Source organism: Pogoniulus pusillus, chromosome 23 (genome assembly GCF_015220805.1).
Source record: "Pogoniulus pusillus isolate bPogPus1 chromosome 23, bPogPus1.pri, whole genome shotgun sequence".
NCBI classification, from domain to species: domain Eukaryota; kingdom Metazoa; phylum Chordata; class Aves; order Piciformes; family Lybiidae; genus Pogoniulus; species Pogoniulus pusillus.
This window is the reverse complement of record NC_087286.1, coordinates 7313260-7337816: the sequence shown is the minus strand read 5'-3', so window position 1 is coordinate 7337816 and position 24557 is coordinate 7313260. Positions and strand designations below refer to the sequence as shown.

Sequence of the window (24557 nt, the reverse complement as noted above, 5' to 3'; positions counted from 1 at the left end):
AGGGGGCTGGGGGAGGGGGTCCTGGGACTGGGGAAGGTCTTTGAGGAGCCAGAGCCATGCTGGGGTTAGTTCCATTTACTGGTGGGGTCCTGGTACACATGGTTATAAAACACGATCTGGTACAAAAAGCGTCCCCTGTACCGTACAAAGCGGACAGCTGCGCTAAGGCCACCCGAGGCGGAGGCGAGGGCGTGTGGGGAGGGGGGCGTCACAATGCCGAGGGGCTGGGGGCTGCCCAACCCCGCCCCCTCCCCAGCACACACCCCAGGGAGCGCCCAGGCCTTCAGTCCCCTCCACGGCGCTGCCTCTACAATCAGCAGGGTTGGGTTGACGTCATCGGCTGTGACTTGAGAGCACTGAGGAAGGACACCCTGAGGTCCTGCACCCCACACCGAGGCGCTGCACCCCACCCCCCACCCCCCCATAGGGTTTGTATCCCACCCCCTGCCCAGGGCTGCAGCAGGCCCTGTAGTGCAACTGGGGAGGGCAGCTGTGCCCACCTCTGCCCACTCCTGGCCCCTGATGGTGAGGCCCCACCTTGGGGGGGGTGCCACCAGCTTGTGGCAGGGCCCTTTGGTCCCGCTGTGCCCCACCTCATCCCAAGGGCCTTTCTTCTCCTCAGTCCCTGGAAAAAAGATGGGATCCAGGGCTGCCAGCCCCCTCCCAACCTGAGACAAGCCTCCTCTGGGAGGAAGAGGAGGAGGAGGAGGGTGCTATTGCTGCAAACTGGGTGCAGGAAGCAGCCAGGCACGGGCCTGCAGGGCGCTGCTGCCTGCACTCTCCTGCCACAATAAATAACTATTTACAGCAGATAAATAAATAGGGCAGGGGGCTGCTGCGGCACAGGGCACCCTGCCCGCACCCTAAGGCACGTGGAGGCCAAGCCAAGTGCCCAGCTGGGGGTCAGCCCTGTCCTTCCCCTGGCAGGAGCCAGTGCCAGCGTGCCGAGGGGCTGCAGCCAGACTGGTGAGCGCTGTGCTCAGTGCCAGCAGCCCCTCTCAGGGTGTGCCAGGGTATGCTCTGTGCCCTGGGCCTGGGCTGGCCACCACAGGGTGTCCCCCAGGGAAGAGGTGGGAGCAGGTTGGGCAGCTCCTGCCCTGCTGTGCTGAGAACAAGCTGGAGGCTGCTGAGGCAGAGCCGCGGCTGGGGGCGGAGCTCAGCATCTCAGTGCCACATCCCTGTCCCTCTGCTCCAGCCTGGGACCACCACACTGCTGCGACTGCCGAGAGAAGGTGGAGCTGGGGCAGCCGAGGAGGGCTCGGGCCCTGCAGCGCGCTGGGCCAGAACATTCCCAGGAGGGGTGCAGAGAGAGCGATGGAGCTGCTGTCTCCCTGCCCTCAACGCTAGGAAGGGCTCAGACATCCCACCCCACCTGCCTTCCGCCAGCCTGGCTCCAGCACCTGTCCCTCTTCCTCCTGCTCTTCAGTCCAGCTTCTCCAGCACCGAGGGCACATAGACCAGGCTGAGCTCGCTGCCGAAGTTGCAGACGATGGCAGCGTTCTCCAGCACCAGGATCTGCCGCGCCGGCTGCGACTCGTTGCTCTTGCCCAGGTAGACAGTCTGCAGGAGGTCACCGTAGCCGATGTCCCAGAAGGAGACACAGCCCTGCCCCCCTGTCACCAGCAGGTTGTCGGAGATGACGCCCAGGCTGGCACCACAGCCCATCTCCTGCGTGGAACCAGAGAGCAGTCAGAGCCAGGCCCACCACGGGAACAGACAGGAGCCTGCCCCTGCTGTGTCCACCTGCCCCAGCCGCGGATGGAGGACAGACAGTCAGGCACAGCCCCACAGCTGTGACAGGAAATCAGAGTCACAGACTGGCTTGGGTGGGAAGGCACCTTTAAAGCTCAAGTTCAATCCCCCTGCAGTCAGCAGGGACATCCACCACTCGAGAAGGGTGCTGAGAGCCCCAGATAGCCTGACTTGGAATAGTTCAGGGATGTGACATCTCCCACCTCTCTGGCCAGTCTGGGACAGGGTCTCACCACCCTCATGGGACAAACACCTCTTCCTTCTCTTTAGTCTGAATCTCCCTCTTTCAGTTCAAACCATTGCCCCTTGTCCTGTCACCGCAGACCCTGCCCAAAAGTCTGTCCCCAGCTTTCTGATTGTCCCCTTGAAACACTGAAAGGCCACCAGAGGGTGTCTCTGGAGCCTTCTCCAGGCTGAACAAGCTCGACTCTCTCGGCTTCCACCCCTCCCAGCATTACTGTGGGCCCCTCTGGCTCTGCTCCACCAGGTCCCTGTCTGTGCTGAGGACTCCAGAGCTGTCCCCAGCACTGCAGGAAGGTCTCAACAGAACACAGCAGCGTGTTCTGCTTCTCACCACCAGCACCCCCACGTCCTTCTCCTCAGGGCTGCTCTCCAGCCTTTGTGCTTGAGGTTGTCTTTATTCAGGTGCAGGACTTTAACCTTGGCCTTGCTGAACCTCAGGAGGTTCACATGGTCCCAGCTAATCCATCTGCCTCTGGATGGGTCCCACCCCTCAGGCCTGTCACCTGCACCACTCAGCTGGGTGCCATCTGTATCCTTGCTGAGCTCACTGTCCACCTCACTGACAATTAACCTCTGCCCACCAACCTGCTGGATTGAGTAGAGCTTGATCCCCGAGCTGCGGTCCCAGATGCTGATGACATCGTCCAGCCCACTGCTGATGACACAGGAGGTGGTGCAGGTGAGGGAGGTGACATCCCCTCGGTGGGCATACATGTGGCTGACCTTGCTGCCTGTCAGCACGTCCCAAAGGCAGATGGCCCCGTCCTGGCCTCCGCTCGCCAGCACCATCGTCTGCAAGGACACAAAGAGAGCCAGGTCAGGAACCAGTGGGGACAGGTCCCTTTCCAGCACAGCAATGCCACAGACATGGGCAGCTACTGGACACAAAGGGCAGTTTCATGTAGAACTTCCATTGCTCCCAGAATCATAGAACTGTTTTGGTTGGAAAGCCTTTTGTGACCATCCAACCTTCAACCCAACACCACCACAGTCACCAAACCATGTCGCCAGGTGCCATGTCCACATGTTTCTTGAACACCTCCAGGCATGGTAACTCTGCCACCTCCCTGGGCAGCCTCTTCCAATGCCTGAGGTCACAGGAAAGTGGGGTGGAAACGTCAACTGCTAGCTTGGTGGCTTCCCAAGCTTTGTAGTGGAGACGAGTGGTCTCCAGGAGGTCAGACATTCCCAGGGCAAGGAACTTTCCCTGTATCAGTTTCAGCCCTCTGCTCCCAGAACTGGGGTCAGAGAGATCAACCCAGCAGCTTGGGTACAGCAGGGCCAGGGCTTTCCTGCTCCACAGTGGGCAGGGAGACAAAGCAGCTGTAGAGAAAGGGCTCCCAGCCAGCTGGATGGGAACACCCTGGCTCAGGGTGTCAGATATGGTGAGCACATGGTTACAGAGGACCCTCTGAGTCCTTGCAGGAGAGTGGATCAACTCCTCCAGATGCACCAGATGCAGAGCAGAAGGTCCCAGCTGGGTCCCTCTGGCTGTCCCAGTGGCTCAGCAGCCCTGCAGCTGGGTGTTGCTCTCACCTGATCCATGTAGACAGCCGTGATGGCTCCCGAGTGGCCCTGCAGCGTGAACAAGCAGCAGGAGTCCTCCAGCCGGAACACCTGCAGGGCAGAGGAGCAGGAGTGAGTGTCCATGGGGCCGCTACGCTGCTGAGCAACACCTCCTTAGCTTCACAAGGGATAGGAGGGGAGGAAGTGGCCTCAGGTTGTCTGCAGTGGAGGTCTAGGTTAGACATAAGGAACAATTTCTTGCCCTTGAGGGTTGTCAAGGCCCAGGGCAGTGGTGGAGCCCCCATCCCTGGAGGGGCTTCAGAGCCATGGAGATGTAGTGCTGAGGGCCATGGTTTAGTGGTGCCCTGGCAGTGCTAGGTTAAGGGTTGGACTCCATAATCCTAAAGGTCCCTTCCAGCCAAAACAATTCTGTGACTAAGACAGGGGATGACCCATCCCTGAGGCAAGAGGATCTCCCAGCTGTTTAGGACACACTGACCTCTTGGGAGTAGCCTCATCCAGGCAGGATACAACATGAGGAGCTTCAGCAATGCCCTGGAATGACCTCCAACCACACCACTCCAAGCACTCCCCTCCCTTTGTGCCCTTACACACCACAGAGCTTCACCCTCTTCCCACTTAGGAGACAGGTCCAGTAGCATCCAAGGGATGAAGAAGCTTCCACACCCCACCAAGCCACCAGGCAGCAGCAGCAGCAGCAGGGGGGAGCCTGCCTTACCCTCAGGGTGTGGTCCTGGCTGCCCGTGACCAGCCTGCCAGCCGCGGCCTTCAGCGCAGTGATGGGCTTCTGGTGGGCGCAGGACACGGTGTGGGTGAGCTGGCAGCTGATGATGTCACTGCTGCTGAAGACAGGGGAGGAGGGGATGCTGCTGCGGCTCGGGGCTCCTGCAGAGAGACACCCAGGTGAGGCCGGGCCGCGGCAGGCTCCGCCTTGCGCCCCAGGGCTGCCATCTCCCCGAGGTGCTGGGATCGGGATGCCTGCATGAGCAACCCGAAGGGATTTGAACCTGCTCCTCCAATCAGCCCCACAGCAGCACCTTCCTCACAGCCTCGAGGAGCTGCTGCTTCAACAACGACCTGCAGCGAGGGTCTTGGACAGGGTCATAGAACCATGGACTGGCTTGGGTGGGAAGGGACCTGTAAAGCTCATCCAGTCCAACCCACTGCAGTCAGCAGGGACATCTGCATCTTAGAGCAGGTTGCTCAGAGCCCCAACCAACCTGACCTGCAATGGTGCCAGGGATGGGGCAGCTCCCAGCTCTCTGGGCAGCCTGGGACAAGCTCTCACCACTCCCAGTGTTAAGAATTTCCTCCTCCTCCTCTCCAGTCTGAATCTCTCTCAGTTCAAGCTATCACCTCCTGTCCTACCATAGCAAGCCCTCAAAACTCTGTCCCCAGTTTTCTGACTGTCCCCTTGTAGCACTGAAAGGCCACCAGAAGGTCTCCCTGGGGCTTTCTCTTCTCCAGGTTGAACAAGCACAACTCTTTCAGCCCAGCCTCGGAGCAGAGGGCTTCCAGCCCTTGCATCACCTTCAACCTTCAGCCCAGCAGACCTGCCTGCTGCAGACTGGTGGCCTCTGAGGTCCCTGAAGCCCATGAGCTCTGGTTCCCCTCCTCAGAAGCTGGACACAAGACCTCGTAGTCTACCGGGAAAAGACATCTCCCTTCTTGCAGAGCCTGCTCCAACTCTCCACTTCTACATCCTACAGGCCCCAGGACATCCTCCAGGAATGTAACCACCCTCCTGCAGTAATGCCAGAGTTTTTCTCTCCTCCTGGCCACTCCAGAACCAGAGGAGCACTGGAAACCAGTTACCACCATGGACTGGTGCTGCACCAAGCCCCTGATCTGCATCATGGGTGTGTGGGGCTACGTAGTGGGAACAGAGCTTGCTGAAGGAGAAAAGAAGTGAGAAGTGGGAGAGGAAAGAGGTTTGGGGCAGAGCTGACTCTGGAAGCCATGTCCCAGCCTCCAGAGCTGGGTGCTGGAGAAAACCAGCACTTGGGATCTTCTCCTTCCACAGTGACCAAGCAGAGTACTCCTCTGCTCCGGAGCACTGGGCACCCTGCACCTTATCTGGAGTGAGGCACACTTATGGGAGTCCATGAAGAGAATGTGAGGAGGAGTCAGTGAGGAGAGAGGGGACGAGGAAGAGGCTGGGGGAGCCAGGAGCAGTGCAGCTCACCTCGGAACTGCAGGTGGTTCAGGGCTGTGTGTGTGTCCAGAGAGAAGAAATCCAAGGAGCCGTTCAAGCGGGCGGCCACGATCCTGAGGGAACAGAATGGGGTGGGTGGTCCTGTCACAGCAGGCCCTGCTCAAGAGTCTGGCCCCAGCTTGCTGATTGTCCCCTTGAAGCACTGAAAGGTCACCAGAGGGTGTCTCTGGAGCCTTCTCTTCTCCAGGCTAAACAAGCAAAACTCTCTCAGCTTCCAGCCCTCCCAGCATTGCTGTGCCCCACTCTGGCCCTGCTCCAACAAGTCCCTGTGCAGTGCTGAGGACTCCAGAGCTGTCCCCAGCGCTGCAGGTAAGGTTTACGCAGAGCACAGCAGAGGGCCAGAATCCCCTCCCTGCCCCTGCTGCCCACACTGCTGGGGACCAGCCCAGGCTGAGGCTGGGTCTGGGCTGGCAGTGCTCGGTGCTGGCTCATCTCCAACTTCTTATGCAGAAGGAGCAGCTGCTGAACAGACCTGTGCCCAGAACAGCTCAACTCCACCATGCTTCAGAAGTGGCTGCATGGGAAGGAAGAGATTTCCCAGCTCAGCCTCTGCCATCTGGGACTGTCTGACCTCCATGTCAGGAGGGTCAGGGCTAGGGTCCTGCCCTGCACCCCAAGTTCTCCTGCTCTGCAGGAGCAGAGCTACAGGTACCTGTTGTTCAGGAAGACGAGGGCTGTGATGCCAGATTGACCTTCCTCATTACTGCTGCGCAGTGTCCCCTCGATAGCATCCCAGACCTGGAAGGAGAAGGGGTCACTGTTGTCATCCTGACCAGAAGATTCTCCCAGAGCAGGCAGGTGGTGATCCACAGAACAGCTGACCTGTGCCACACATTCCCTCTCCCCTCAGCTGTCTGCCTGGAACACAGGAGCCTGGAGCAAGCTCCCAGTGGGCATCAGTGATTCCAGCCACCAACATCCTTCTATCTACCTCCAAGTGAAGCAGGGAGTTCTCAAGTGGTCACAGAACCACAGAAAGGTTTGGGCAGGGACATCTGTAACTACAACTGGTTGCTTGGAGCCCCAAAGAACCTGACCTGGAACATTTCCATGTTGGAAACTAAAGTGACACTGATTCTGAATGCTTCTCACTGGAGGACATGGACATTTCTGATTACAATTTACTTCAAAAGCTGCAGTGCTTCCCACAGAATTCCAATTGGTTTCCCCTTCTCATGGCCTAACTGGTGGCCTTTCAGTGCTGACCAGAAAGCTGGGGACAGACTTTTGAGCAGGGCTTGTTGTGACAAGAGAAAAGATGATGGTTTGAACTCAGAGGGAGATTCAAACTGGAGAGAAGGAAGAGATTTTTGTGCCACGAGGGTTGAGACCCTGTCCCAGGTTGACTCAGAGGGGTGGGAGATGCCCCATCCCTGGAACTATTCCAGGCCAGGCTGTTTTGGGCTCTGAGCAACCTATGCTAGTTGCAGATATTCCTGCTGATTGCAGGGGATTGGACTGGATGAGCTTTAAGGGTCCCTTCCAATCCAAATCATTCTATGATCTATACTTAAGGACACAGCAACCTAAACTACTTCAGCCTGGCAGCTCCCCCCGTGCCTGGCCAAGAAGCTCTCTCCTCACCTCCAGCTTCCCATTACTCCGGCCAGCCACGATCAGGTTTCCCTGCAGGTCCAGGCTCCAGACAGAGCTCTCCAGATCTCCTCCCCAGGAAGGCAGTGGTGAGGATTTCTCCAACTCATCGCCCAGGCTCCGCCTGCGGCTGCTGCAGGCTCCCTCCTCGGCCCCACAGCCCCGGGAGCGGGGACTGCTGCTCCCCACACAGAAGCCAGCCTGGGTGTGTAGGGTGGGCAGGCCAGAGAAGCTCCTGCAGCTGGAGCTGCCATGTTCTTCATAGGCCTTACCAACCAGGCTGCTGAAGTCGTAGCCAGACTCCTTCTGGCGACTGCCCACGGCACGCAGCCGCGTCTCCGACGGGGCCACCTTCACCTGCTCCGAGAAGTTGGTGTCAATGAGGGAGGTGAGGTCTGGCTGGTCGCAGAAAAGCAGAGGCTGGGGAGGGCTGAGCAGCCTTTTGAGCTGGTGGCTGCTCTCAAAGGTGTCATCCAGCCCATTCTTCCCATCGGGGCTGTGGTCCCAGCTCTCCTGGTAGTCAAAGATGCCACTGCTGTCCCTTCGCAACCTAAGGTGCAGAAACAAGAGCTCAGTCCTCCCGGCCCTGCCCCACAGAGGGCTGAGCCCACATGGAGGGCTTTGCTCCAGCTGCTTCTGAGGGCCCTGCCTGGAGCTCAGTGCCCTGGTGCAGACACCCTTACCTTGGCTTGGGGATAACCGTGAGGCAATCACCGGTCTGAGCATCCCAGACACGGATCTGGCCCACCAGGCAGCAGCTGACAAGCAGCATCCCATCACTAGCCAGGCACTCGATGTCCTGGGGAGGAAGAACAAGTACAGCTGAGGCCTCTGGACTCTGCCAGCCACCCTGCACATGGCCAAGGAGCTGCAGAGCTCACAGAACTGTTTGGGTTGGAAAAGCTCTCCAAGATCTTCGAGTCCAACCATCAACCCACCACCACGGCCATCAAACCACGTCCCAAAGTGCCATGCCCACGTGCCTCTTGAACACCTGCAGGGGTGGTTACTCCACCACCTCCCCAGGCAGCCTGTTGCAAAGCCACACCTACCATGAGGTGACCCCGGAGCACCAAGGGGACGATCTCAGTCTCGGGAGGGGAGTAGCCATAGTCATCGCAGGGCAGGTCCCCCCTCCTCCTGCGGCTGTGTGCCAGCCCGTTCTGCCCGTAGTTCTTGGGGCACAACACTCGGTACAGGCAGAAGAGCAGCAGCACCAGGATAATGCCCGAAGCCAGGCCCAGAGCAGCCACCCTGGTGGGACAGACAAAGAGACACAAAGAAAGGGAGATAAACGATCCAACTGCCGGTCTGGTGAGGAGCAGCTGAGGGACCTGGGGCTGTTGAGCCTGAGGATAAGGTGGCTGAGGGGAGAGCTTCTCACTCATGGGTGGAGTTTGAAGGCTACTGTGAACACTGACAGATGTGGTGGTCTGAAGTTCTCTGCCGAGAACAAGTTCCAGGCTCTAAGTGATGTGCAGAAAATTCAAGTGATGTTGTTTTTTTCCCCCCAGTGGAATATGTCCATTTTAAAAGGGATTTCCAGACTTTTCTGTTAGCTCACCAGAACTAAGAGAGCAGGAATAGCAGTGGATGGGGACCAGGATCACACAACGTGTGTCCAGCCCCAGCCTCTGCCAGCAGAGGCCAATTCAATGCTGCCTCAGCTGAGCCAGAGCATCCTGAGCGTGACAGGACTTTGCTCTGAAGCTTCACAAAGATCTTTGGGTCTCCCACCACGAGAAAAGTCCCCAGAGCAACCTCTGTCCCCAAGGCATGGTCAGAAGGACTTCTTTACTTGTACAGAGTGACATCCTGGTGGCCTTGCAGCTTGGCTGAGGCTTGGTCAGGCTGAGGCTCAGCATCCAGCTTCCCCGCGCCGCCGGACAGGAAGGGGTGGTAGCGGTTGGCCTCCTGGGGATGCCGCAGCTCCAAGGCCTCCTGTGGGTTCAGGTAGAGGGTAACTGGGATCGCTGGGAGGATGCTGATGTACCTGCAGGAGGGGAAAGGTGACAGGAGTTTAGGGACAACCACCACAGAAGCAACAGAGTCCTGCTACCAAGCTGGAATGCTGTGGCCAAGGGAGGCTTCAGGCTGTACTTTTCAGGCCAGCAGCTTTAGATGTTCTGACCTAAAGTTCTCCTGGGAAATAGCTTCCCCTCTAGAGGCTCCTCAAGATTTAACTCTGAATTTTCTGGGAAGAGCCAGCAGCAGACTGAACTGTTGATGAGATTAAATGCATCATGGGGATCAAAGTGAGGACAGAATGATCAGGTCGAGTTTCCTGTACACTGGAATCTGCTGGCCAGAAGATCTCACCCAGAAGTGAGCTCAGGCTCAGGCATGTCCACTCCTCACAGGTACCCTCCCCATCGCTTACAAATGACTACTGCTTTACACAGCTCTCTGAATGTCACCTCCAGGGCAAAGGAACACAATGAGCAAGAAACACACCCAAAAGCACAACCTTTATACTCAGACAAGCAGCCCTGGAGAGTTTGGTACCTCCACACCACACAGGGCCCCGCCTGAGGACACATTTGGAGGAAGCCACTTGGAACACAAATTATACAAGTCAGGAGGATGAAGGACAGAAGAAAGAAGAAGGCTTGGGGTCAGCCCCAGGACTCACAGTGCCTGTGACATCGACACCAGCACACTTGCCTTTTGGCTAGAGTGATGTTGTAGTAGCTGAAGAGGGATGGCCAATGTCTGAAGGAAAGCTTCCTCCAGATCTCCTCATCCTCTGCTCCCCAGGTAACCTCTGCTTCAGTGCCAAGCTCTGCCTGCCCATTCCCTTTGCCCTCTTGGGCCCAAGTGTGCTGGTTTGTCTCCAGCCTGCTCAGGGACTCCAGCCTTGACTTCTGCTCCCGCTGCTGTGTCTGGTTTTCCGACAGCTGCATGGAGTCCGATGGGAAGACTGAGAGGTCAATCTTGGGGTCTCCAGCAGGCAGGACCCCTCCAGGAACAGGCATTGGGGGCAGACCTGTGTCACCCAGGGGGCTCTGCTCAGTGACCTGGGACGTGAGGTAGGTGCGGAGACCAGCAGGATCCGTGTACACCAGGATTCCAATCCAGATCACCGTCCCGGCCTACGACCAGCAGACAAGCCTGGTTAGCATGTGGCCTCCAAAGCTTGGCAGGTGTCATGGGCACCATCCCACCAACCCCACACTCCATTATGTTCTTCCTCCAGGCAGACACTTCATCTCTAAGAGCACTGGGAGAGGCTGCACAGCAGGATACGACTCCAAGAGCTGATGGTAAGAAGCTTGCTCCACCCACGGCAGAGACAAGACTCCTCGCTGGCAGCTGGGATCTGTCTGCCACCTTCAGAAGGGCTTGGAAAGGCTTCTTTTGGGGTTCTGGTTCATGGGATCACAGGATAGGATGAGCTTTAAGCTCGTGAAGTCCAACCATTAGCCCAGCACTGGCAGGTCACCGCTAGGCCATGTCCCTCAGCACCATGAGGCCTGCCAGACCTGCGGCAGCAGCCATGGCTCAGGCTGACTGATGTTAGGCGAACCGCAGCTGCTGGGCTGGGGTTTGGAGAGCTGAGGAACACCAGCAGCAGTACAGGTGAGGGGGTGACCTGCTGGGAAGCATCTCTCTAAAGGAATTGCAAGTGCTGGTGGACAAGAAGTTGCACATGAGCCAGCCCCAGAGGGCCCCTGTGCCCAAGAAGGCTGATGACTCTCTGGGGGACATGAAGAGGAGTGTGGCCAGGGGGTCTGGGGAGGGTCTTCTCCCCCTCTACTCTGCCCCAGTGAGGCTACATCTGGAGGATTGGGCCCAGTTCTGAGCTCCTCAGTTCAAGAGAGACAGGGAACTACTGGAGAGAGCCCAGTGGAGGCTGGGAAACAGCTGAGGGGCCTGGAGCATCTCTGTGAGGAGGAAAGGCTGAGAGCCCTGGGGCTGTTGAGCCTGGAGAAGAGCAGACCCAGAGGGGATCTGATCAATGCTCAGCAAGAGCAAAAAGACAGGCTGGGGGAAAGAGGTTGGGGCCAGGCTCTTGTCAGTGGTGCCCAGGGACAGGGCAAGGGGCAATGGGCACAAACTGGAACCCAGGAGGTTCTGCCTGAGTATGAGGAGAAACTTCTTTGTTGTGAGGGTGCTGCAGCCCTGTCCCAGGCTGCCCAGAGAGGTTGTAGAGTCTCCATGTGTGGAGAGATTCCAACTCCCCCTGAGCATTGTGCTGCTGGGCAAGCTGCTGTGGGTGCCCTGCTTTAGCAGGGGGGTTGGACTGGATCATCTCCAGAGGTCCCTTCCACCCCAAACCACGCTGGGCTGCTGGGATTCTGTGAGAGCTAATGGGTTAGGATTAGAGGGCAGGCCTTGCCTGCTGCAGCAGGCAACATCCCCACAGGACAGAAGCGGTTAAAGGGAATCTCCCATGGTTTAATCCGTGCCCATTGCCTCTTGTGCTGTCACTGAGAAGAGAAGGCTCCAGGGAGATCTCAGAGCAGCCTTCCAGTGCCTGAAGGGTGCCTACAAGAAAGCTGAGGAGGTCCCTTCCAAGGCCCCCTCGCCGGGCTGCTGGGGGCAGGTAGCAAACACAAGGCAGCCATACCATGATGAGCCTCTGTGCCAGCCGGGTCCTGGCGAAGAAGTAGATGACCCTCAGCCTCTTGGGCAGGCGCAGGTTCCTGAAGGAGGAGGGCTGGAGGGTGATGGTGTGGGGGGTGGCAGGCCGCACCGCCGGCTGCCGCTCGTAGCGCTGGGAGCGGCCGCTGGGCTTCAGTGGGGGCATGCAGGCCTCCGCGGGCAGCCGGCGGTTCAGGTCGGCCAGCTGCCAGGAGGGAAGGAAGCTGTCAGAGCCCTGTGAGGAGGTCCCTCCAGACACAGGACAACAGTCGTGAGATCGTGGCCCACCTTCGGCCTCAGGCCAATAACAGCTGCTCTCCAGCACTGACTCTCTCCTTCACTCAGCCATGCTCATGGCTCCTTGCAGCACATCCACCCCAGACCTCCACGTTTAGACACCTGGGGGTGGCCTGCTCCATCAGCTCTCCTACCCCCAGCCCCTGGGGGTGCAACCAAGCACTCAAATCTAACAGGTTGGTCTTTCTTTCCACAACAGCAGAGGAGGAAAACCCAGGGTAAAGCCCTGGTGTCCGTGGCCCTTCCCTACCTCCATACGGCGAATGTCGATGGACAGCACAGTGGTGAAGAAAAACATCTGCAGGAAGAAGTCAGACACCAGCCCAACCACGGCGAAGAGGCAGAACTCCTGCAGGCAGGACACAGGGGTTGGCTGGGAAATATTTTCACTCTGTGCAAGCTGTTCCAGTGTCTCACCACCCTCACGGTAAAGAATTTCTTTCTAATCTCTAGTCTCAAGCTCCCCTCTTCCAGCTCCAATCCATTCCCCTTCATCCTATCATCACAAGCCCTTGTAAGAGAAGTCCCTCCCCAGCTCTGCTTTATCCCCTTTCAGCTATTGGAAGGGCTCTATAAGGTCTCCTGAAGCCTTGTCTTCTGCAGGCTGAACAGCCCCAACTCTCTCAGCTTGTCCTTGTAGGACAGGTGCTCCAGCCCTATGATCATCTTCATGGCCTCCTCTGGACCTTCTGCAGCAGTTCCATGTCCTCCTTGTGCTGGGAACACCACAACTGGATGCAGTATTGCAGGTGAGGTCTCATCAGAGCAGAGCAGAGGGGCACAATCGCCTCGCTTGACCTGCAGGCCACGCATCTCTTGCTGCAGCCCAGGATGTGGTTTGCCTTCTGGGTGCGTCCCTCTCCTGCTGTTCCCTGGAGCAACCCTCAGCTCCCTCTGGCAGCAGGAACAAAGGTCTCTGTTGGATTTCCCCAGCCTGGCTCTCCTGCTGCCAGGGTCCTTGGACTCTGCCAGGCGTGTGCAGCACCTTATCTGTGCAGTGTCCTTCACTCTCAGGGACAACGATAAGGGGAATGGGCCAGCCTCCAGCACAGCTGCCAACAAGGCTTTAACAGACAGCATCCCTGGGAGGTTCTTCCCTCAAGGAAAGACAAACAGAGAGCAGGGTGGATGACATCACAAGTGGCAAAACACTACAATAAACAGGGCATAAACTGGAATCCAGGAGGTTCTGCCTGAAGAGGAGAAGAAAATTCTTTGTTGTAAGGGTGCTGGACCCCTGGCCCAGGCTGTCCAGAGAGGCTGTGGAGTCTCCTCTGGAGAGATTCCAATCTCCCCTGGCCATTGAGAGGCTGGGCAAGCTGCTGTGAGTGCCCCTGGTTTAGCAGAGGAGGGTGGACTGGCAACCAGAGGTCCCTTCCAATCCCCACCACGCTGAACTCTGATCCTCCTCACATTTCTCATTGTTAGAGATCTCCAGAGGTCCCTTCCTTAACTGACTCACTGCACTCAGCCAGAATGTTCCCCACTGCATTCCTGCCTGCAAACTCACCTGGATGGCTGGGACGAGAGTGAAGTAGCCAATCAAGATGATCCCAAGCTCTGTTGCCATGTTCTTCATGATGGACCAGCTCTCATTGCTCAATCCTGGAGGAAGAACATGCAGAGACAGGTCAAAGGATGCTATTCAGCAGAGGACAGACATGAGCACAGCAAAGAGGATCTGGATATCTCTGCTTTAAAACCGGGCAGCTGGATGTTAACAGGTCCAAAAAGGCTTTCAGGATGAAATCTACCTGATCTCTTTTGAACATGTAAGTCCAAGGAGTGGACAAGCTCCCAGTGTCTTTATTAGTGGGATTGTTACTAACTGCAAAGGGAGCTCAGGAGGACTCTCTTAGCTCACAACACTGCCAGGATTTAAGCAGTCAGAGGGTGTGGCACAGGACAACACAGAGCTTGAGAAGCCTGCAGGACCATTGAGGTTTTGATCCAGGGCACAAACTGTTGGTATTTTCACAAGCAGGTAGGTTTTTCCAGACATCACTCCAGAATCTCTCATCCCTGATGTTTAGAAACATCTTTTTAGTCCTCAAACTCCATTTATTCACCTGTTCCTTATGCAGGAACAGAGTGTATTGAGAATAGAGCAGAAGAATTTATCACAGACTCAGCAGAACTTATCTGACCTGTGGCTGTAGGTCTGACACTTAGGACATGAGAGGACAAGGTGCTAAATATCCATACCAGGACACAGGAGGTGCTAAATATCCATACCAGTACATAGAAGGTGATAAATGTCCACACCAGTAGATATCAGGTGCTAAATATCCACATCTGGAGACACAGGCCTCTCTTACTAACCCTTTTGGGAACTTGGTTAGCCAAGACTTGAGTCAAGGACTTTAGGAAGCAGTGCCCACAATTGCAGGTTGTATTAGATCTTGGAATACAAACCAACTCACGTTCACCACACACAGACTTCTTGTTTCCTTCACAGGATTAAGATCATTCCCCACTTCCCAGCCCTTAGGCTATCCTAATTTGCTCTCTCTTGGAGGTTTCCAGGGGAGGTGCAGTACCTTGGGCAATGCGTAGCTTCACCTCCAGGTCCACAGGTGTGGAGACAACAGACTTGGTGAGAACCAACACATTCTCCAGGCCAATCACCACCACCAAGTATGGGAATATCTCTCTGGAGGAAAGAGAACCAGAATGGTGAATGAGATCTGTGGCAAAAAAGGGAAGCAGCTGAGCAGCAAACACACGGAGCCAAGGTGAGGACACCACCCAGTACTCGTAGCCAAATCCCTTCTCACACAGCATCACTGCGTGGTAATTAAAGGTTCTGGGTTTCAACTGCTTTGGGCAGACAGGAACAGGTTTGCAAAGCTTCATCATTTGGAAGATGACCCTTGTAGAGCACCACTAAATTAGTCTTAAAGCTTCCCAATATCCCTCAAAGAGCCCCTCCAGCAACAGAGGTACAAATCAAAGAGATGGACGTGGAACACCACAGCAGCAGACTTGGTAACAGTCAGCAAGAGAGTGTTTACAGCAAGAGGGCAGGGACCATATCCCACCAGCAGCAGTGAAAATCCTGACAGATCCTGACCATCCTTAGGAGAAGGACCTGCTGGACGAGTTGCCTGTAAGCCAGCAAAGGGCTTTTGTGGCCAAGAAGGCCAACGGCCTCCTGCGGGGCGTGGAGAAGAATGTGGCCAGCAGGTGGAGGAAGGTTCTCCACTCCCTCTACCCTGCATTAGTGAGGCCACATCTGGGGTCCTGAGTCCAGTTGTGAGCATCCCAGTTTAAGAGAGACAGGGAACTACAAGACAGAGTCCAGGGGATGCTGAGAGGTCACCCAGGTGGCTTCCCAGGCACAAACACCTTGGACAATTTCTCTGAGTGAAACATCAGCCAGAGGAAAGGTAAAAAGGTAACAAGTCCTTTGGGATGCGAGGAGAAGTCACTGCAGGAGGAGGGTGTGTGAGAGCCTGCTCAGCTGCCAGGAAATCGAGGTGTGACAACAACTCCTCCTGATTTGGGCAGAAAGAGCCCACTGCTAAGCAACCAGGCATCTCCAGGAGGACTGGGCCAAATCAAGTGGGTTTGCTGGCCAGCAGAGAAACACATGGCCCTGCAGCTCAGGAGTATCTGATGGTACTTGCATACAATATCCCATCAGCTTCTTGGAGGAACATTAGATTCACAGAATGGTTTGGATTGGAAATGACCTTAAAGATCATCTAGTTCCAACCACCCCACCATGGGCAGGGACACTCTCCAATAGACCAGGTTGCCCAAGGCCTCATCCAATCTCTTCTTGAAGACTTCTAGGGAGGGGGCATCCATGACCTTCCTGGGCAACCTGTTCCAGTGTCTCATCACCCTCGCTGTAAAGAATTTCTTTCTGAACTCCAGCCTAAATCTGCCCTCTTAAAGATGAAGCATTTCAGATCTTAAAGGTGGAGCATCTAACAGCTGTTTTGGAATGATTTCACCACCACCTAGCCTTCTGTGTCAGCAGAGGTTGGAAACATACCCTCCATTAAGGGTAGGTGTCAAACCAAAGAGCGTGCAGAGCCCAACGGACATGAGCAGAGAGCTGAGCACTGTCACGACCGCCGCCAGCGCCAGGCCCCACTTGGACTTCACCATGTCGATCTTCCCTGAGGAACAGGACACAAAGGCTTGGTCACCAGGCAGAAGAAAACAATGTAGTCAGAACAAACAAAGAAGGGATCCTCATCCTGGCAGGCTCCATCAGGTGGCTTCATACTCAGCAACTCTAAAGTTCAGTCTCAGCGTCTGAAATGCAGCTCCCAGACCCTCCCAGTGCGTAACAGGGGTGGGACAGAGGACAATGTGTGACTTCTAGCTCAAACTAGTGTCAGAACAGCACTGCTAGGGTGTGAAAAGAGGAACTTAAACATGGATGCTAAGGTCTAAACCACCAGGTCAGAGATGGGGCTTCAGGCCTGAACCCATCAGGTCAGAGATGGGGCTTAAGGTCTAAACCCACTAGGTCAGAGATGGGGCTTCAGGTCTAAACCCACTAGGTCAGAGATGGGGCTTCAGGTCTAAACCCACTAGGTCAGGGATGGGGCTTCAGGTCTAAACCCACTAGGTCAGAGATGGGGCTTCAGGTCTAAACCCACTAGGTATGCCCACATGTATTTGATCTGACAATGAATTAGCCCCTTTGGACTGGACAAATTGTCATCATGATGGGATTTAAAGCACAAACATCTTGGAAGAGATCCCAAGGAGCAACACCACACTGGCTATGAGGGTCAAATGAGCAGAAATCAGAGGAAGAGGGCTCCCAGTTCTCCAGATGACAGGTGAGGGTAAAATACCACCACCATCACCACCTTTCCTGCTGACACAGGAGGGAACCACAGTGTTGCAGACAGGACACTCTCTTCTGGGCAGCTGGGGAAAGGCCACCACAACACTGATCCCTCACAGATACATGCAAAGGTGGCTTATTAGCTTGTTCCTTTCCCTCAAGGCTCTCCACCACACAAACTTACGTGTGGAGAAGTAGATGTAAGCAAAGAGTATGATGTAGGTGGTGACCAGGGGTATCAGCTCAGCAATGCCAATCTCCTCCTTGAAGTGGACGTGGACGATGTTCTCCTCCCGCAGTGTGCAGTTGGGGCTGGGGTGCAGCAGCTTGAGGCGAGAGCGGAGGCTGCTGAGGAAGCTGAGGTGGAAAACAAGCAGAAGGATGTCACCCACACTGCGTCCAACAAGCAGCACAGAGTGCTGAGGAGGAGCTCAGAGGGTGTAAGATCAAAGAGGATCCATAGAGTCACACGCTTAGAAAGCTCTCTCTAGGCCTGACTGCTGAGTCTGCTCCTCTCATGGCTCAGACTGCACTTGTCACATCTGTGCTGGGGCAACCTCACAGACCTGGACTTCCACGAGGATTTAATCATGGAACCACAGAATGGTTTTGGTTAGAAGAGACCTTTAAGCTTATCAGGTCCAAACATTAACCTAGCACTGCCAGGACACCATTAAACCATAGCCCTCAGTACCACATCGCCACAGCTTTGAAAGCCCTCCAGGGATGGGGACTCCACCACTGCCTTGGGCAACCTGGCCCAGGCCTTGGCAACCCTCAGGGGGAAGAAATTGTAGCTCATGTCCATCCTAAACCTTCCTTGGGGCAACTTGAGGCCATCTTCTCTTGTCCTGTTACTTGTTCCTTAGGAGAAGAGACCAACACCCACCTGGCTCCAACTTCCTTTCAGGGAGTTGCAGCCAGGCAGAAGATCTCTCATCAGCCTCCTTTCTTCCAGAAAGACACTAGAGGACAGTCCTTGAGGCTGAAGAGGTCTTGCACAAGCAGCAGCAGAGCAAGTCCCAGTGACTGTGCTGCCAACTCGGTCCTAGGCATCCCGTGGGGAATCCTAAGCAGTGTTTATTCTGCAGATCCACTCAATCCAAGTGGCTTTGCCAGCACTGCTGAAGGGCTTTCACAGCTGGTAGCAGCTGAATCAGTGCTTACTGGAAAGCAAACTGCTCTGTGCACCAGGAACTGGGTCAGCACAGGACCTCCCGGACTTTGGCTGCAACACTGACAACTCTGTGCAGATGAAGCCATCATCTGAGGAGCTCCCATGGGCAGCTTTGGGTGTTTGTAAAGAGAAACTGACAACTTGGACTACTTTATTTCCCTAAAACACAGCAAGTGTTTGTTTTCCCCTAATGTTCATGATCAGAAGATCCTAAACCACTCTAAAACAGCAGAGCTAAAGCTCCTTACCTGGCATCATAGTGCTGAAACCCCAGTGTGACAGTGTAGGAAACCACTCTCCTCCTGTTGTAGAGGTTCACCCCACTGTACTTCCCAGGAAGCCCAAACAACAGATCTGCAAACACACAGCGTGAGCAAAACATTAGGATAACAACAAAAGAGACAGGGAAGATGGGACAAGGGAGGTGTTCTCTGTGAAGAATGGTGAAGGAGAACTATGGTCGCACAGGAAGCACTTGCACAGCGGTCTGGGGAGACCGTTTGTGGGTGAATATCTGATAGTGGGGGAGAAGGAAGATCACAGAATGGTTTGGGTTGGAAGGGACCTTCAAGATCATCAAGTTATGACCTCCCTGCCACAAGTAGGGACACCTTCCAAAAGACTAGGTTGCCTGATCTTGAACACCTCCAGGGAGAGGGCATCCACGACCTCCCTGGGCAACCTGTTCCAGTGCCTCTCCACCCTCACTGTAAGGAACTTCTTTCTAATCTCCAGTCTCAAATCTCCCCTCTTCCAGCTCCAACCCATTCCCCCCTCATCCTATCACCACAAGCCCTTGTAAGAAGACCCTCCTCAGCTTTCTTGTAGGCACCCTTCAGGCACTGGAAGGCTGCTCTGAGGTCTCCCTGGAGCCTTCTCTTCTCAGTGACAGCACAAGAGGCAATGGGCACGGATTAAACCATGGGAGATTCCCTTTAACCGCTTCTGTCCTGTGGGGATGTTGCCTGCTGCAGCAGGCAAGGCCTGCCCTCTAATCCTAACCCATTAGCTCTCACAGAATCCCAGCAGCCCAGCGTGGTTTGGGGTGGAAGTGACCTCTGGAGATGATCCAGTCCAACCCCCCTGCTAAAGCAGGGCACCCACAGCAGCTTGCCCAGCAGCACAATGCCCAGGGGGAGTTGGAATCTCTCCACACATGGAGACTCCACAACCTCTCTGGGCAGCCTGGGACAGGGCTGCAGCACCCTCACAACAAAGAAGTTTCTCCTCATACTCAGGCAGAACCTCCTGGGTTCCAGTTTGTGCCCATTGCCCCTTGCCCTGTCCCTGGGCACCACTGACAAGAGTCTGGCCCCAACCTCATGCCCCCCTGCCACAAGTCCTTTTGACTCTTGCTCTCAGGCTGCCCTTCTCCAGGCTCAACAGCCCCAGGGTTCTCAGTCTTTTCTCCTCACAGAGATGCTCCAGATACCTCAGCAGCATCCCAGCCTCCCCTGGACTCACTCCAGCAGTGCCCTGTCTCTCTTGACCTGGGGAGCTCAGAACTGGACCAGATGTGGCCTCATTGAGGCACAGCAGAGGGAGAGGAGAACCTCCCTTGACCTGCTGGCCACATTCTTCTTTATGCCACTCAGGACAGAGGTTCCAGGAAGACTTTGCATTGCAAAGGAGCATGCAAATGTCTCTTTTGTCCATCCTGTGCACTAAAATGCAGACTTTACAACCACACACCACCACTGCTCTCAGAATTCCCAAGATATTGTGGATCTCCATTTCCTGTGTGACTGAGCTCTCAATGGGAAGCTTCCTGTGCTCCAAATCACAGGCTCTGGATGCTCACACAACAGCCTTTAAAAGCAACTCCCTTTATGGCTACAAATCCTCTTTCCTGACACCTCCCATCCCAAGCTTCCTGACACCCTACCCCGATTCCTTCAAAACCAATGGGTTCCACATTTCCTCTGTCCCTATGGAACCACAGAACAATCCCAGACGTGGCCCAAAAGGCCTCAGTGTCTCACCTTTGAGTGTAGCTGATGTTTGTAGAGTCTTTGGCTCATGCTGGTGGATGGTTTTGATGATATCTGGGTCAGCATTAAATCGCTCTCGGTCGTTCTGCCAGAAGTTCCCTGGAGACAGCAGCAGGCAGCCGTGCTCTGGCAGCAGGTTCCGCAGCTTCTTGAGGCCAGGCAGAAGATCTGTTACCTGCAGGCAAACCTCCTCCAAGCTTTTGACACCAGAACTGAAAGGCAAAGGTGAGACACCGCTGGGGATGTGGCAGCTCTCACAAATCCCACCCAACCCCCCGACACCACCATGTTATGGCTCCTCCTCTTCATAATGGAAGATTAAGAGCCTCAGGCCACAGGTCAGGACTTCACTGTAGGAGGTGTGAAGACTCCAGAACTCCATTCTCATTTCTCTGCACACTGTCTGGCCACTCAGTTTGCACTCTTCACCCATCCTAGGTGCTACAGTTCCTCACTTGAGATACCTCCAGTCTACAGAGAAACTGTCCCTCTGGAATTCTCCTTCCAAGCCCTTAAACCCCTCCATAAACTTCTTCCCACACATGCAATGAGATGTTCTACAGGAATCTTTATTGGCCTTCCTGAGAGGGATTATTGAAAGTGTGCACAGTGCTCTTAAAAAAGTGCACTGCTTTGGTTGGAAGAGATGTCCAAGATTATTGAGTCCAACCACCAACCCAACCCCACTATGGCCATCAAACCATGGCCGCAGGTGCCATGCCTACAGGTTTCTTCAATGCCTCCACCACTACCTTCCTGGGCAGCTTCTTCTAATCCCTTACCACTCTTGGAGCAAAGAAATTTTACCTCATGCCCAACCTAAACCTCCCCTGGCACAACTTTGGGCCATTTCCTCTTGTTATCACCTGATAAGTAGGGAGAAGAAGCCAATACCCACTTGGCTCCAACCTCCTTTCAAGGAGTTGGAGGGAGTCAGGAGGTCTCTCCTCAGCCTCCTCTTCTTCCAGACTAAACACCCCCAGGTCCCTCAGCTGCTCCTCACCAGACCTGTTCTCTCAAGACCCTTTAGCAGCTTTGTTATCCTTCTAAAACACACAAAGGTTTTGGTATCTGCAACTACACAGGAAGTTTTCTGAGGTCCTCTGCAGGGTATGGAAAAGAAAATGCCTTAAAGGTTCAGAAACTAATAGAAGTGTGGCTGGTGTGAAATGGAACTTGTGCATGTTCCTGTAGCTTCATTTTAACACAGAGAGAAGCACAGAACAGTTGGAAGAAATCTTTAAGATCATCAAGCCAGCACTGCCAAGAAATGTGGACCATGAATGAGATTATCACCTTGTGTTTCCCACCCAGCTGTCAGCGACTTCCACTCCTGCTCTACTTGAGTCTAAAAGAATCACTTTTTCCATACTAAGAACATCAGCTGCACTTCACTTTGGTACTGACCAAAGCAACTGCCAGCCAGGAACATCAGCATCATTCCATTTCATAGAATCATGGAATGGTTTGGGTTAGAAAGGTCCTTAAAGATCATCTAGTCTCAACTCAGGGACATCTTCAACTAGATCAGGTTGCTCAAAGCCCCTTCCAACTCGACCTTGTGTTCTGATCTTATCTCAGAGTCAGAGCCAGTCACCAAAAGGAGAGCTCTCAGGCCAAGGTTTAGGTCCAAGTGCCCAAATCTTTCTTTTTGGTGCTTTTCTAAGTTTAATTTTGCTTCCATGTTCATCAAGGGCAACTCCAAGGGAAGATAAAGAGGAGACAAGTTGGTTCTAGCTGTACTTGGTGTCCCTGCACAGATTACTAACTAGTTACACATGTGATAAAGGGGGAGGTGAGCTGAGAGCACAGACTGAACGGCAGTGCCAAGGCTGTGTGAGCTGGTAGAAGAAGCTTCCCATCTCACAGCAGAAGAGGCACCTCTAAATAATTCCCCACCAAAGACAGCAGGCAGCTGCTGTGGAAGGAATGGTCTGAAAGAAGGCCAAATGCTCAAACAGGGAGGCACAGTGGACAGGCTCAGAAAGGAAGGAGTGAAGGATGCTGTCAAGGCTGTATGAAGGAGCAGTAAATCTTCCCTACTCCTGTGAGTGAGAGGACAAAGAAATGAAGAAAGCTCCTGGCTGAGAAGGCAGGAGATGATCAAAAACCCTAATCACACAATTTTTCACCACACCTGGCCTGATGTCAGCAGCATTTGTCTCTGAACATAGACAAGACGAGAAGCAGCTCAGACCTCTGAAAGCAGACCCAGCCCAGAGCTGACCAGAGATAAAAGCTTAGAACTAGGCAGAAAACTGAGTTTCAGAACCCCAGAGGCAAGTTAAGGTGTTTAATAAACACTCTGTCTTTAGAGAGAGAGAAGATGGCAAACCAAGCTGAGAGGTCTTTAAATGCCTCAGTTGCTGCCATGGTAGATCTCACCTGCCTGAGCCTTAAGAGAGCTTTTGATGCAGCAGCACACAGAAAATGCTTTAGCTGACAGGAGAGACACAAAACTTAGCCCCAGAATGGTGATGCAGTGAAGGAGGAGGAAAAGCAGCAGCACTGAGACAAGCTAAGCGGCATTTCATAGAAGCACAGAATGGTAAAGGTTGGAAAAGGCCTTCAAGATCACCAAGTCCAACCTTCTACCCAACACCTCCACAAGCACTAAACCACGTGCAGGGCTGCCACATCTATTTGGTTCTTTAACACCTCAGTGGCTCACAGGCAGCTCAGAGAAGCAGGACTATGATTTATTTTTATCACTAACCTTGGAAGAAGGCATCAGGATATCTGGCAATGACATAAAATCATAGAGTAGTTTGGGTTGGAAAGAACCTCCAGAGCTCATCTACTCCAAACCCACTGCACTGAGCAGGGACATCTTCCACTACATCAGGTTGCCCAGAGCTTTGTTGAGCCTCAATCTGAGTATCTCCAGAGATGGGACCTCAACTACCACCCCAGACAACCTGTTGCAGTCTTCCACCACCCTCATGGTGCAGAGCTTGTTCCTAACATCCAATCTAAACCTGCTGTGCTCTAATTTCAAACCAGTGCCCCTTGTCCTGTCACTGCAGGCCTTTGGAAACAGTCCCTCTGCAGCCTTGTTAACAAGGAAAGAGACAGAACAGCTGAAACAGGTGAGGTGAGGGCTGGAATTCACTGAATCCCCTTAGAATCAACAGTATGAAGTGTGAGACCAGGAACTTGGAGGGCTAAGCAAACAGTTTCTGCTCTAAGGTGGGAGCTGATGAGCTAGAAATGACAGAAAGGGCCACAAGATGCTGCTCCATCACTCTTTAATGTGGACAACAGATGTGCCTGGCCACGGAAAAGGAACCTGCAATCTCGATGTATCTCAGGAAAGACATTTCTGTGGAAAATAACACACTCTGGAGACTTCTCTGAGCATACTGGGGACAGTTCTGGGGTCAGTTTTGGGCTACTGACTCCAAGAAGGACAGCAAGGGGCTGGACTGGGTCCAGAACAGGGCAACAGGGCTGGTGAGGAGCAGCTGAGGGAATTTGGGTTCTTGAGCCTGGGGAGGAGGCTGAGGAAAGACCTTCTGTCTCTCTTCAACTCCTTGAAAGAAGGTTGGACACAGGTGGAGGTTGGTCTCTTCTCCCAGGGAACAAATGACAGGACCAGAGGAAATGACCTCAAGTTGCTACAGGGGAGGTTTGTGTTGCACATGAGAAAAAAAACCTTACCCTTGAGGGTTCTCAACCTGGAACAGGCTGCTCAGGAAGTGGCTGAATCCCTATTCCTGGAGGTGTTTAAAAGTGTCAGAGATGTGGTGCTGAGGGCCATGGTTTAGCATCAGCCTCAGCAGAGCTAGAGAGTGATTGACCTGGACTATCTGGGAGGCTTTTCCAACCAAAATGCCTCTGTGATTACCAGAGCCCAGAGGACAACCAAGTCCTCTCCATACAGGACAGATGTGATGTCACTGGGTGGCAGTGACCTCCCATTCTCTTTTCACGTTGAGAACGTCACCAGTTGGTGCCCAGGAGGCAGCGACTCAGAAGGTGAGTGTGAGGAGGAGTGGGTCAGCCAGCAGAGCCAGGGCTGAAGAGCAGTTACCTGTCTCTGAGGGCGTGGTTTCTAATCTCCTCCACTAGCTGGAAGACGCGGGAGAGGGGCGAGCGGAAAACATCCACAGCAAGGAAGTTCTTCTGCCACGGGGACACAGTAGCTTTCACCAGGATCTGCTGGATGTAGGCCACGGGAGCACCAACATACTGTGGGGAATGAGGGAGAATGAAAACGTGGAGAGCAGGAAGCTGTTTGGCAGAAGCAGAGCAGGGCTTGGCAACCTTTCAGCAAGGGCTTTGCCAGGCTGTTTTCCTTTCCCAGGTTGGAGGTGAGGTGAGACAGGACAGTGCTACCCAGCAAGAACAAGAGGAGTCTGTTTC

The 24557-nt window shown here is 54.4% G+C and overlaps 1 protein-coding gene across 1 annotated transcript in view; it reads right to left on the bottom strand.

The window, feature by feature from the left end:
* Positions 1–415: 415 nt before the first annotated feature.
* SCAP (SREBF chaperone) overlaps positions 416–24557 on the bottom strand; it is a 41992-nt gene continuing 17850 nt past the window's right edge. Inside the window, exons 4-23 of the mRNA XM_064162452.1 lie at positions 24226–24383; positions 20184–20404; positions 18450–18555; positions 17209–17381; positions 16215–16341; positions 14752–14864; positions 13722–13816; positions 12462–12560; positions 11901–12119; positions 9995–10422; positions 9129–9323; positions 8383–8584; positions 8014–8129; positions 7322–7880; positions 6390–6475; positions 5708–5790; positions 4241–4407; positions 3532–3612; positions 2581–2787; positions 416–1668 (exon numbers count right to left, since the gene is read on the bottom strand). Coding sequence (XP_064018522.1) covers positions 1423–1668; positions 2581–2787; positions 3532–3612; positions 4241–4407; positions 5708–5790; positions 6390–6475; positions 7322–7880; positions 8014–8129; positions 8383–8584; positions 9129–9323; positions 9995–10422; positions 11901–12119; positions 12462–12560; positions 13722–13816; positions 14752–14864; positions 16215–16341; positions 17209–17381; positions 18450–18555; positions 20184–20404; positions 24226–24383 — 3681 coding nt within the window. The 3' untranslated portion in view covers positions 416–1422. The remainder of the gene's footprint in view (positions 1669–2580; positions 2788–3531; positions 3613–4240; positions 4408–5707; positions 5791–6389; positions 6476–7321; positions 7881–8013; positions 8130–8382; positions 8585–9128; positions 9324–9994; positions 10423–11900; positions 12120–12461; positions 12561–13721; positions 13817–14751; positions 14865–16214; positions 16342–17208; positions 17382–18449; positions 18556–20183; positions 20405–24225; positions 24384–24557) is intronic.